The following is a 13,925-nucleotide window of genomic DNA, read 5'->3' on the forward strand; positions in this document are numbered from 1 at the left end:
CCAATGGGAAGTGGCGCTCATCCCCTTTCTCTCGAATCGCCAGGGGATTGGCTGACCGGCGGCGGCCGTGAAAGGACAAGGCCCGCCTCTTCCGGCCCCTTGCCGCCTGGGAAAGGAGCCCGCGAGAGTTCGGGGCGGTGGCAGCGGAAGAGAGGAGCGCGGCGACCGCTAAGGGGCGCGTGGGGCTGCGGGGACCTCGGTGAGTGAAGTTGCAGGTGCGCTGAGATGCCCTGTGGCTTGTTCCTTAGGGAGGCAGCAAATTCCAATGCAGGCGTCTCTGCAGACCTTCGCTCTGTGCTGCAGCATTGGCTATGTGCTGTTTTTACATAGGCGGGAGTTCTGTTAGATGCAGTGCTTTTTTTCCCTGGGAGCACGCATGGGTACGCATACCCCTAAACATTTTGTGAATCTTTGTACTCTTGTCCATTTACTGTATTTATTTTTCCCGATTTGAACTATAAAATGGTGGATTCTCTTGAGTCAAAATGAGAGCACCTCTAAACATTTTTTAAAGAAAAAACACACATATAGGATTGGTTCTGAAAGATACTAATCTTTTAGGGGCAGTGAAGCCTCATCTAAGATGACTTGTAAACCCAAACCCCATATAAACAGGAATTATATTTTGTCTGGATTATGCACTGACTAGCATGTTACACCCCCATCCAGTCCTCTATCAAAGATATACCTTAATTGAAAGTCCCAATCATTCGTCATCATTCTACATATTATGTACACTTTACCTCTTTGATATTAAATACAAAATCAAACACAATTTTTCTCTTCCCACATGCTCCAATATAAGCAGAAAAAATTACTTTCATACATCTCAGATCTAACTGCCATAAAGTACACATTTTCCTCCACATTCAAAGGAGAGATACCATTCTCTAAATTAAAGCTAATGTTTGTTCCTGCATTCCCAAAATAGAAACAGCTATGGCATTTTCATAATGTGCAGTATAAGATCCAAAACTAAACCTCCAGAACAGGCTGCACAGGCATCCCCAAATTTCGGCCCTCCAGATGTTTTGGACTACAATTCCCATCTTCCCCGACCAATGGTCCTGTTAGCTAGGGATCATGGAAGTTGTAGGCCAAAATATCTGGAGGGCTGCAGTTTGGGGATGCCTGCTTCTGAATATGCTGCATTTTTCTGACCTATCTTTGATTTGTTCTGATCACCTTCAGTATTTTCAGCTCCTTCCAGCTCCGTGTTTTTTTTGGGGGGGGGGGGGAAATAGTAAATGGGGATTTGCTTCTGCTTGTTTGCAATCCCCCCATTTATGTTGTTTTTGTTTAGTCGTTTAGTCATGTCCGACTCTTCGTGACCCTATCGATCAGAGCACGCCAGACACTCCCGTCTTTCCCATTTATGGATCCCCCAATAATGGTTAGCAATGTAAGAGTCCTACCGGGTCCCTCAGATGAAGGCTGTCTCTAGTTCTCTTTCCTACAGTGGCCTGTCAGTTGTCCCCATTAAATCCTACAAGTAGGGGTTGAAGGAAAAAAACCTGTTCTGGTTTTGGCCCCCAGCGGCTGGTATTTGGTGGTGATAGCTAGCCATCCTGATGAATAGTCGTTGGTTGTTTTTATTTGTTCAGAAATTAGTTTTGGAAATACAGTTATGGTTGGAGATGCTTAATATTTTCCCCAACAGTAAACCCACATGCAGTGCAGCTGTCACCAAATATGTGATGAGCTGCTCTGCAGTATATCTTAGCTTGGGGCACATTTTTAGAGAACAACTTCTATGGAACTTTTAAGCCCACTCTGATAGATCTCAGTGCATGCTTTTTAACATGTCTTGCATTTAGAACAAACCAAATATTAGTGATTTATTATGTGACTTGCATTTACACGGTCTGTGTTTATTGGCTGTTTTCTGTTTTTTCCTCCCCACCCACCGTAGAACCTCTCCCCCCAATAGTTGTGGGGTTTTTATTTTCAAACCTTGTGGGGTCACCAAAGCCTACCAATGCCTCCCTCATGACTTTGTTTTGGCAATATGAAGATAGGTACCCAGCTAACTAGTCGGCTATTATTGGTCTGTTCCAAAATGAGTGAGTTCAGTGGATGTAAGAGGATGATATTTTTGTTCCTTGTTTCTTTGCACATTTGCTGTTTTTTGTGGTAAGCCATCTATGAGTGTGTTGGCCATGAAAGTTTCTTCCCAACACTATCATGGGGCAAACATTTTTGTATCTGTAGCAACTGGGGGGAAAACAACCCTACTGTAAAATGCATTTTGTTTCCATGCAGAGTTTGATGTACAGAATCTGAAGGCCTTTGATTAACATGAAGAAGAGTAAAGGTCGAACATGTCGAAAGAGGCGAAGAAAACAATTGAGAAGATTGTCTTCATGTGGTGGTAATGTGTTTCTTGTTTGTTTGTTTGTTTGTTTCAAGGCCTTTTATTATCAAACCTCGGAAAGCTAAACAAAGTCTGAAAGTGAAAGTTACAAAGTTACCTAGAGTCCTATCTTAACACATGCTGGGCCAATGAATGCTTTGAGATGTATCATTCCAGCATTTAGCCTAGCCTTCCCCAAGTGGAAGATGTTTAACCTAAGCCAATGTAACTTAATGGGATTTATAATACAAAACATTTGGAGGGCAAATGCTTGGGGAAAGCCGATCAACATTCTTACAAACCATATTGTTACTGAAATTTTTTACCAGTGACATGGGAAAACAACACTGGCTTAGGAGTGGGGTGTGGGGGAATGGTAATTCAGTATTGCAACCGGGGTTAATGTTCATAAAAGCCATTGAGCCAACACAGTGTAACAACACGATCCTGTACATGTTTTCTGAGCAGCGAGCCCCACTGTGTTCAGTCAGATGTCTGGTGTGCTAAGGATTGCAGCCTAAGTGATTAGTGAGACCAATGCACATTGTATAGTAGAGGTAGGAAGATGGAATTCCTATCCCCTATTTTTCCCTGTGTATAAGGTCACATTGATACAATGGTTTTATCAGGGAGGAGCGCAGTCTTGCCACTGTACTGGAAAGTTACTGTATTCTGTTTATTCTGCTAAGCCAAAGTACTTTCATGGCATCCATTCCCCACCCCACCCCCCAGTGTTGTGATTTGTATGTATAGTAGTTACGTTGCTGTGAAAAACACCTTTTGGAGAATCGGCATTAATGAAAGAATGCCATAGCGCGATAATTTCTGTGTAATGATTTCAGTAAATCTTAGCCACAAAGACGAATATGTGCTGCTAAAGAAATGGCTGAAAGAAAGAGGCTATGAAGATACTAAATTACGGCCAGCACAATTTTCAGGTAATGATATACAGTAATACTTTTCTGACAAACTGCAGCTATATCTGAGTGTTCTGTTTGTGTTTGAAACTACAGGTGATTTGGGGAGAGCTGGGATGTCGCCCTCCAGGGCAAAAGTTTGAAGGCAGGAGCTTCCATGCCCTATTTATAACTCTGATTAAACCTTCCATGAGTTTTTATGCTTTCTAAAACTCTTCTGTGTGTTCTTCCCCCTCTTTCTGCCTTGTTTCCTTGAGGCCCTGAGCAGTCTATTTATATATGCAGTATGCATATGTATGGAATTGTTTTATACATGCTTTCCTTGTAATGTCAAATTGCTTTGAGGTGCTTCATAAGTCAAATAATGAAATAATTAATACTGGGGAACCTAGTGGTAGTGAAGATATAAACCACTTCTAAATTCTTGCCCCGACCCCTTTTCTTTTCTTGGACCACCAGTGAACAACCATTTGGTTTCTGGAGAGCCTGGGATTCAATTTCATTGCAGCTTTCTCTCTTTTGTCTTTTAGAGACAGGAAGAGGATTGATGACCACAAAAGCTCTTCAGGTTTGTATTCCAAATAACAGGCTGGTGCACAACGTCTGGGCCAGATTGAAAATATGAGACCCCTCCCTCTACCCCCGCCCATGGTATCCTTGTGTATATGTAGTATTAACAACTGTCTTAAAGCTGCCTTTGCACTAGACCAGGCACCCACAAACTCGGCCCTCCAGATGTTTTTGGACTACAACTCCCATCATCCCTAACTAACAGGACCAATGGTCAGGGATGATGGGAATTGTAGTCCCAAAACATCTGGAGGGCCGAGATTGGGGATGCCTGCACTAGACTATACTGGATTCACGGAATAAAATTCTGAAGTGGAGGGTAAACAGAACAACCATTTAAAAATAATTATTTCTGTGCTTTGTAGATTGGTTTATGGCTAGTTTCTTAACATCACTTTTGTTGTGGAACAAGTTACAGTATTGTGAATAATTTTGCTCCCCCAGGTGGTGAGAGCTGGTGTTTACCACTTCCTCTGAAATAATTGGCATAGGCGGTGGTCAACTCCTAGTAGTGAATTTTATAGAAATACTCAGCGTGTGAAATTAACAAAATTGAGGTAATCTTATAATGGTTCGACCACAATAAAAATCAGAATAGAAGTTTCGACCTTCAAGTCATACATTCATGGTTAAATTAACTTCTAGAGAACTGGAGAAAAGTGCTGACAACAAATTAAAAACTGTATAGTTCATCTGGTTTTTACTCAACTATTTATCAGAACAAAAATATATTTCTTTGTTGCCAATGATTTATAACTAGGGCTACTAATCTTTCAACACTCCATTGAGTAATATAGTCTCTATCTAAAGTGTCCAGTGCTTGTCTTGTTTCAAGTGACAACTTTCAGTCTTTTTTTGGGGGGAGGAAATGCCTCTTTGAAGTTAATGCCCTTTGTTAAGCTGCAGACCGGCCATAATAATTTTTTCTTGGATTCACCAGTGCAATATTTTTTCTTGACCCAATATTGCTAATTATGTATGCATTTTGACATTTCTTATTGCAAATTGTTTTTGGGAGTATGTTCACTCTGATTTCTTTCTTTTTAAAAAATCATAGGCAGAAGAGCTGATTATTTCATTGCCTGAAAAATGCTTGCTCACCACTGCTACTGTCCTTAGCAGCTACCTTGGAGAATACATCATAAAGTAAGTTTACAATCCCCTAATACAATTTTGAATTCTGTCTATCAAGAATTCCTAGCTCTCCCTTGAACCTACAGTACTCTTAACATTCCTCACACTGTACTTTTTCTTATCAGAATAATTTCCATCGCTTTCAGCATAGCCATGCAGATAGAGAAGTTATTTGATGCTATATATTTGAAGACACATATATGAAAAGAACAGTGAAATAAAGTATGTCCACAGGAAATTCAAATCTTTAGGCCACAACCCTAAATGCACTCAACATGGGAATAAACTCTAGCCAGTAAACAAGACTTACTTTTGAAGAAACATGCATAGGATTGTATTACATAGAACAGTTTTATAATGATAATGAATAAAGAAAAACAAGCAAGGGAAAGGTAATGGAAATTAAAAATAAAATTACTTTTCCCCTTTTCCTTTTCTCTGCTTCATCCTTTTCCCTGCTGCTTTTTCTCTAGAATTCTTGATCAGCATATATGCTAAACTTTCAAAACAATAAAATAGAAGCAGAAGAAAAGTATTTCACTTCAGAACAAAAACTGGTTGCAACCTCACACACGCTTACTTTGGAGTGTAAGCTCTATTGGACACAGTGGGACACACTTTTGAGTAGCCATGGGTAGAGATGTGCTGCAAATGTCCTTGCCCTTATAGTCTACTTAGAAACAAACCCCATTGATTTCAGTAGGACTTGCACTCAGGTAGGTAGTTATAGAATTGTATCCTAAGGTGCAAGCAGATGAACAAAACTGAAGTGATGAAAAATCATTGACTCCAACCGGGTTTTATTTGGTTTCTATCTCTTTATTTATGCTCTTGCAAAAATATTTGCAGGACATAATAAAAACATCTCTGTGGTGTACAAAAAACTGAAGCAACCACAGACGACTTAAACAAACATTACAAAAACGCAGTTGGATATAAAAATGTTATTTGAAAACAAAGTTGCTAATATAGAAAAATCTAGACTATCGGTTCGTTTTCCTTCTGACACTTCCTCCCTCTCAGGCTCCGGGTTCTCACCCATGGTTCAAACAAACTCTCGGCTCACCCACAAAAGTCTCACAATGAGAAGAGTTTCTGGAAGCCACAGACATCACCCTAGTCTCTCACTCTAGGCTTGCTTTTTATGGGCAGGCCCAAGGTGGATGCCACTTCTTCAGGCTGTTCACAGCCATGTCCCATTCACTTGCACTCTCCACACCCAATTCCAGGTGCAGCAGGTTTGCTGAGTTTCCCAGGGGGTCCAGAGGATGCGAAAAGGCCTTTCTTCACCCTCTGACCTCTCCTCTTTAGCTGCTTATGTAATATTTCCCGTGATTAAATGAAATATGAAATATTTATACAGCATAAAGCACCTGAGTCTTTTTGCAGCAAGCCCAGCTAATCCCCAGCCCAAACCCTTTCTAAAACCAACCACACCCTAAGCCCTATTTAAGCCCTGACAGTTAAACTCTCTTTCTTTTAACTCTCCACCGCTTCCTGAGTGGTTGACACTCTGCCCAGCCATGACTGCCTTCTGGGTGTCCATGAGGATGACCCCAAGGCCCATCCATCACACACCATGCACAGACAAACTGGATCCTTTGGTTAATTTGCTTACTCTGGAGCAGGAGTAGTCAATGTAGTGCCCTCTAGATGCTGTGGACTACAACTCCCATTATCCCTGATCTTTGGGGCCATCTTGGCTGGGGCATTTGAGAGTCACAAAGTCTGCAACACCTGGAAGGTGCCATCTTGGCTGCCCCTACCCTGTGCTGCGTCCATAGCGTTGGCATGGGCGATGGTGACGTAAGTAAGTCTTAATGCTACCTGAGCAGCTTTCTGTGTCATTTAAAGCTATAGGAATGTAGTAAGGAGTGTTTGTGGTTCTCATGTTTTCTTCTACCTTTAGATGGAGACCCCCCATTTCTCCTTTGGCAGCACTGTGTACATTTTTAATAGCAGAAAAGTGTGCTTGCAAGGAGGAATCTTTGTGGAAGCCATACCTGGATCTCCTACCTGAAACATATACCTGCCCTCTTTGTTTGGAGCAAGAAACAGTGAACCTTTTCCCCGAGCCCCTAAGAAGAAAAGCCCTTGAGCAAAGAAAACGGGTCCAGGAGCTGTTTGTTTCATCCCAGCCATTTTTCTTCTCCTTACAGCCTCTGTTTTCTGAAGATGTAGCATCTGTCTTTAACTATAGTGCCTTTCGGTGGGCTTGGTGCACCGTTAATACCAGGACAGTGTATATGAAACATTCTCAGGGGGGCTGTTTTTCTAGGGAGTCAAATACATACGCCTTGGCCCCTTACTTGGATCTGCTAAATCACAATCCAGCTGTCCAGGTAAGTTAATTGAAGCCAGGTTTCTAGAATATGTGGGTGGGAGATTGGCATGAACAATAGGAACTGAACTGTGCAGTGCAAACGGGTCCAGCCAGATGTGCCTCCTTCTACTCCTCTCTGTGTTCTGCACAAAAAAGTTCCACTTTTAATACTTTCCCAAATTAATCCATGTGTTCTGCCGGAGCCCAGGTAAAAGGCAAAAAGGGCCATCCGTCATTCTGCTGACTATAGTACTTTAATTGTTGGAAGGCTCATTGTGTGCATTGACTGTGAAGTAGATCAACCTTCCCCAACCTGGTGCACTCCACTTGTTTCGAGCTACAATTCCAATCTGCCCCATGCCCCCTTGACTATTGCTCAGGGGTGATAGAAGTTGTGTTCTGCACCAGCTACAGCCCCCAGACCAACCCCAGGGGCACATGGATCACACTGCAGTAAACTGACCGTGAGGTTACATATGCATGGACAACTGTGGTCGAGCTAACCTGACCCAGGAACGGCTGCAGCTGTCTTGCCGATAGAAGTTAGTAAGAAAGGCACTCCTAGCCACTGAGGATGCCTGTGCCTCCAGTGACCGAGCTGGATCTAGGAGCACCCCAAACTCTGCACCTGATCCCTCAGGGAATGCACAACCCCATCCAGGGCAGACAACTTACCAACTCCTTGGACCCTCCTGGGCCTGGCCACGTGTGTGTCAGCATTGGCAAAAATACACCTTTGCATGAACAGCTGCTTATACTCAAAATTGTGTGTGTATTGGGGTGGTGGTGGTGGTTGTGATCGTATGGAGGTCCTATGCAGGAGTTCACACAGAGCTGCCTTTCGTAGACATCCGTGTTCAATGCATGGGCCAGGAGCTGCGGTCCTAATTCCCTTGCACCACACAGCGACGCTCCACGTGAGTAAGATGTGAAGGCGCCGTTTGCGGCACACAATCAAGAGATGGACACCAAACATTCAACATTTCTTCCAACACTGGCATTTAAATTTGGCATTTCCACGTGTTCGCATTTTCTGTTGCCCTTGGTGTTGGGATGAAGAGTGGTTCACAAATAGCTTGAAACATTTTAGGCTTGGTCCGTTCTCTTCTCATGAACTTTCTTTTCAGATAAAACTGCGTTATTCTCTCCCTCCTCCTCCTCCAAGGTGAAAGCTGCATTTAATGAGAAGACAAAGTGCTATGAAATAAGAACACTTTCAGGCTGTCAAAAATACAAAGAAGTATTTATTTGTTATGGCCCACATGATAATCAGCGCCTGCTTCTCGAATATGGTTTTGTTGCGAACACTAATCCACACAGCAGTGTGCATGTTGGGACAGGTAAATTTGAGATTTGATCTTGACATTGATGGGTGATGTAGTTTTTACTGGAGGCTTAGGACAGGGCCAACCTGCCACCCAGTGGGTGGAGCTTATTATTCCACTACCATTTTTGAAGGGTTCCAGCTACCACTTGCAACTAGCCCTGCACTGTAGCTGCCTGACTTCAGTTCACCTTGCAAGTCTTGGGCAGGGCTGCCTTTGAAAATCAACCAGGGCAATGCATTGTGTAGTAAAATAATGATAAGACTACAGTGAGGTCGTCCTTTGCTTGTAACTATTAGTGGCAGTATCACATCTCTCCAAAGTCTGCCCACCTCTGGCTTATAACTCTGGGAATGATGGGGGTCAGAGTTAGAAACTCGGACATAAAAGTTAGGTGCCAAAAGGCTCCTTAACCCAGGAGTAGTTGCAAAAATGGAATGCCAAGTTGCCATTTTTGGGCCAGATGGCTCAAAAGCCAAATTTTTCTGTACAACTTTTTTTGTTTGTGAAATTCATTCTGATTGTGCCAATGAAATATAACAGAATTATACAGGATGCTGTGTTGCTAGTGTGTGAGAACAGACCCAAGGATCCCCAGGCATGCCCCTCTAGATGGTGGAGATGTCAGGCACCATCCCGGTGCCCAGCCATCTTCTCTTATCACAAGAGGCCGATAGCTAGGTGCAAAATGTGCCAGGCGAATTTTGATCGCTGAAGGGGATGCCATAATCCTCTGCTGTTGAGAGCTGACATTATCCTAGCACTCTATTAGTGCTAATGGTCTTCTTGGCTTAGCTATGGAATTGGTTGAGAAAACTCAGCTTTCTACCACTCAGCATCTGTTTGTCCTTAAAGTTTTAGCTGCTGGTGTTTACATTCTGTTTAATACTTTGGTATTTGTGTGCAGTGTGCTCTTTGCGGTCAGCTATTCTTATATTTTGCAGCTAATGTTGCTTCAACTTGGATTGTAAATCAATTAAATAATAACAGCCCCCCCCCACTGGTTAGGGCTGGCAGGGAAATCTAAGCCGTAGGCAGATTCCCCACCTTTTTATTGTGCTTTAGCCAGCTTGTTTTCAGTTTTCCTTTTTCCTTGGTTTTTCTTTTGTAGGGTTTTGCATTTTGTTTTGTTTTTTCATTTACAACTCTCCACATCTAGGCTAAAGCCACTTGTTTTATATAGGGTGGTTTTTTTTTGGGGGGGGGAGGCAAGCCTACCCAGACACATAATTTTATTGTGCATGTTTGTTTTTAAACTGTAGATTGTATCTTCAGCTGATAAATTTTATTATGCCTACAGTAAAAGGTAAAGGTAAAAGGACCCCTGACCATTAGGTCCAGTTGCGGACGACTCTGGGGTTGTGGCGCTCATCTCGCTTTATTGGCCGAGGGAGCCAGCATACAGTCTACAGTACTTGTGTTTAAAGTTTGATTTTATCAGTATTTTCTGTAACATTGCTTTATACAAATTTCTTTGAAATTCTTCTGATGGAATGGTATCTCAGTCATGTCAATGTGTGTGTGTGTGTGTGTGTGTTGGGAAGGCTTTTAGCCTCAAATACAAGACAACTTAAAGTACACCCCCCGCCAAACCCTCCACGAAATGATCATATTCTATTCCATCAAAATACATTTAAACACACACACACACACAAAATTTCCTTCTCCCTCCCACTGATCACATCCACACAATACATTAAAATGGCTCTTTATAATAGTCCTGGATTTCTCAAAATAATCCTGGGAACTGTAGTTTGCTTGCCACAGAAATATGCTGTCCGGCACCTTTAACAAACTACAGTTTCCAGGAATGTCCTAATGAACTTGTAAGAATGCTTTAAATGTATGGTGTGGACATGACCATTCTTGGGGAAAGGAAAACCTGCTTTTCCGCCTCTAGTTGAGCAACCGCAGCATGTGTGTGCTTCTAGATTCCCCCTACGCCAGTCAAGTCAGTCAGCCATGCTAAAATTATGTGAGCACCCAGCCACAAGTGAGAGCGAATGTGTTCTTGGCTTTGTTTCCTAAAATATTTTCAGCAGAAATGCTAATAGTTAAAAGTGCTAGAAACACACAAAAGGCTTCTTTGTTACTGTAACTCTCATAACTTGTTTGCTTTAAACATTTCCCCCCCTTCAGAAACCTTACTCAAATATATCCTTCCAGAAGATAAGCAGAGGCAGACGAAACTTTCAATTTTACAAGAAAACAACCTTTTAGAGTTAAGTATGCATATGTATCTTGGGACACAACAGCCTCCCTCCTGTGATTTTAGTTTATAACTTAAGGTCAACAAGGAAGATAGGTTAGGATGTTTTGATCAGCGGGTGCCTCCCATGGTTAAACCATAGACAAACATTGGACAAAATATAACCAAGTAAAATGCTTTTATAAATTGTACTAATATTAACAAATGTGTGTGTCATATACAGTACGTGTGCAGTACGTACTACATATTTTGGAAAGTTGTCTGTTCACTTTGGACATTCCATAACCATATTTTGCATGAGGACAAGGAGCAGCTTTTCCTCCAAGTTAGGGTACAATTGGATGCTGCTATTTTGAATCAAGAGGCTGGACTGAACTTTTCAAAACTGCACTAAGTTTTATTTTAAAAAAGGTAAAGGACCCCTGACAGTTAAGTCCAGTCGCGAACGACTCTGGGGTTGCGGCGCTCATTTCACTTTACTGGCCGAGGGAGCAGACATTTGTCTGCAAACAGTTTTTCCAGGTCACGTGGCCAGCATGACTAAGCAGCTTCTGGCGAAATCAGAGCGCACGGAAACACCATTTACCTTCCTGCCAGGGCGGTACCTATTTATCTACTTGCACTTTGATGTGCTTTCGAACTGCTAGGTGGGCAGGAGCAGGGACCGAGCAACAGGAGCTCACCCCGTCGTGGGGATTTGAATCTCCAACCTTCTGATCGGCAAGCCCTAGGCTCTGTGGTTTAGACCACAGCACCACCCGCGTCCTAAGTTTTACAGTTGCTTAGAATTCCCAAGTGGTGCTGGGTACGAGGCTGCTATTATAAAATATGTTGGATATAGATTCTTTTAAAAATGATTTGTTCTTTTTTGTCTCTAGTAATCTGACATTTGACTGGGATGGGCCATCTTGGAGACTTCTTACGGCTCTCAAGCTGCTATGTCTCGAAGCAGACCAATTGTAAGTAGCAAATGTTAGCTGAAAATGACAGTTAATGCAAAAGGATCAGAAGCAAAATACCTAAAATGTGTTTACATTTATTGACTGTAGTACTTCGTGGAAGAAAGTGCTGCTTGGCAATGTAATTTCAAAGAGGAATGAAAAGAAGAGTTTGGATCTCGCAACAAAAATATGTATGTCATTGACAGAGGAGACCCAGCATGCCCTTCAGAAGGTATCTATTTGAATGAATTAGCCTGCTGTAATACAAGGGCTGGAGGCGAAACTCACATGGGAAAAAAAACCCCTTTCCTACTTGCATTTAAGAGCAATAGGATCCCCAAAAGTCTGAAAATTGTGCACACTGATTTCTGTCATACCAGCTTAACACTCAGAAATGAAGATGGTTCAATTTGTATAGAAAACAGTATCATAGAATTATTTTAATTAAAGTTCTTCATATTCTCTCTCATACATATATACAGTAATAACTCTACTTATGAATGTTTCTACTTACAAACAGAGCTCCGCCTGCCATCTTGGATGTGGTTTAGATAGGATTTTTTCTACTTACGATTTTTTAGATAGGGTTGCTTTGACTTACGAATTTTTTCTCCCAATGTATTCCTATGGGATTCGACTTACAGATTTTTTCGACTTACGAATGTGCGTTCGGAACGCATTAAATTCGTAAGTAGAGGTACCACTCTCTCTCTCTCTGTATGTATATGTGTGTGTGTGTGTGTGTGTGTGTGTGTGTGTGTGTATATATATATATATATTAGTATTGTATGTGTGCTTCTATAATTCTAAGCACTTCGAGACATTTTTGTACTAAGTGACAAGGAAATGCAAAGAATAATAATGAAGTTGCAAGGGGCCTTCTTGGCAATATAGATCTTCCTCCTCATTAATGCAAGAAATCCAGGGTTAGAATATTCATCGTAGATGGCTATCTAGCCTCTGCTTATACACTTCCAGCAAGGGAGAGCCCACCATACCTCTAGCTAATGGATTTCCATCAAGAATGTTATTCTAAATCTATGATCTGTAATTTGGCCATTATAGTTTTCAATGGATAATTGTGCAGAAGCCATGAATTTTGGTTCTCTGCACTCCATAACACATAGGTGGGGAACTTTAGACCATGGGTGGGGGCAAATTCCCTGCCCAGGCCTCTCCAATAGGATTTTATTAATGATCTTTTTACCTTTTCAGATTTCTCTGTTAAAAAGTGATTGCCAGCATCTTGCAAGCCAGCTAACTTTGGTTGAGGCATTGCGTACAGAAGATCTAAAGATCTTGCAAATGTCAGCGGAGATTCTTCAGCATTTACATTCCACCACAATCTGACCTCTGTGGAACAGAGTTGTATCACAGAAAAGAATACCTGGTGTGCAGTGGACCATATCACACCACTCCTAAGGGATCTGTACTGGCCCCCAGTATGTTTCTGAGCACAATTCAAAGTGTTGGTGCTGACTGTTAAACCCCAGCCAGATGGGTGGGGTAGAAATAATAAATTATTATTATAACCCTAAACAGCCTTGACCCTGTACCTGAAGGAGTGTCTCCACCCGCATTGTTCAGCCTGGACAGAGATCCAGCTCTGAGGGCCTTCTGGCGGTTCCCTCACTGCGAGAAGCTGAGGTTACCGGTAACCGGTAACCAGAGGGCCTTCTCAGTAGTGGCGCCTGCCCTGTGGAACACCCACCCACCAGATGTCAAGGAGATAAATAACACTGCAACTCTTAGAAGACATCTGAAGGCAGCCCTGTATCAGGAGGTTTTTAATGTTTGTTTTTTAAATGTTTTTATATGTGTTGGAAGCTGCCCGGAATGACTGGGGCAACTCAGCCAGATGGACTGGGTATAAATAATAAAATATTTGATTGATTGATTGATTGATTGATTGAATGGCAAAAGCCAGCAGCTTGCTTATTTATTTACTTAAATTACAAAAATTAGTACAGTGGTACCTCGGTTTAAGTACACAATTGGTTCTGGAAGTCTATACTTAACCTGAAGCGTACTTAACCTGAAGCAAACTTTCCCATTGAAAGTAATGGAAAGTGGATTAATCAGTTCCAGACGTGCCGCGGAGTACTCAACCTGAAGCGTACTTAACCCAAAATATGAGTGTAATTGGTTCTGGA

At 42.0% G+C, this 13,925-nt stretch overlaps 1 protein-coding gene across 2 annotated transcripts; it reads left to right on the forward strand.

The window, feature by feature from the left end:
• The first annotated feature begins 20 nt into the window (after positions 1-20).
• On the forward strand, positions 21-13,672 carry SETD4 (SET domain containing 4). Of its 2 annotated transcripts, none has more exons than XM_035116015.3 (11): positions 21-199; positions 2,263-2,371; positions 3,196-3,291; positions 3,801-3,838; positions 4,898-4,986; positions 6,884-7,316; positions 8,463-8,637; positions 10,762-10,843; positions 11,710-11,790; positions 11,881-12,004; positions 12,988-13,672. In XM_035116015.3, the coding sequence occupies exons 2-11, from the start codon at positions 2,299-2,301 to the stop codon at positions 13,120-13,122; spliced, it is 1,326 nt and encodes a 441-aa protein (XP_034971906.1). In that variant the 5' UTR covers positions 21-199; positions 2,263-2,298; the 3' UTR covers positions 13,123-13,672. The 2 variants fall into 2 exon arrangements, with proteins under 2 accessions (XP_034971906.1, XP_088524881.1); XM_088668755.1 differs by having other exon boundaries at positions 129-215.
• Positions 13,673-13,925: the final 253 nt, after the last annotated feature.

Source organism: Zootoca vivipara, chromosome 4, assembly GCF_965207765.1.
Source record: "Zootoca vivipara chromosome 4, rZooViv2.hap1.1, whole genome shotgun sequence".
Lineage (NCBI taxonomy): Eukaryota > Metazoa > Chordata > Lepidosauria > Squamata > Lacertidae > Zootoca > Zootoca vivipara.

Excerpts from the sequence above, each read along its gene's own strand:
- SETD4 (XM_035116015.3), top strand. The coding sequence starts at position 2,299 with ATGAAGAAGAGTAAAGGTCGAACATGTCGAAAGAGGCGAAGAAAACAA. Across the intron at positions 8,638-10,761 it reads CAGTGTGCATGTTGGGACAG|AAACCTTACTCAAATATATC; the intron begins GTAAATTTGAGA and ends CCCCCCCTTCAG. Across the intron at positions 11,791-11,880 it reads TGTCTCGAAGCAGACCAATT|TACTTCGTGGAAGAAAGTGC; the intron begins GTAAGTAGCAAA and ends TATTGACTGTAG.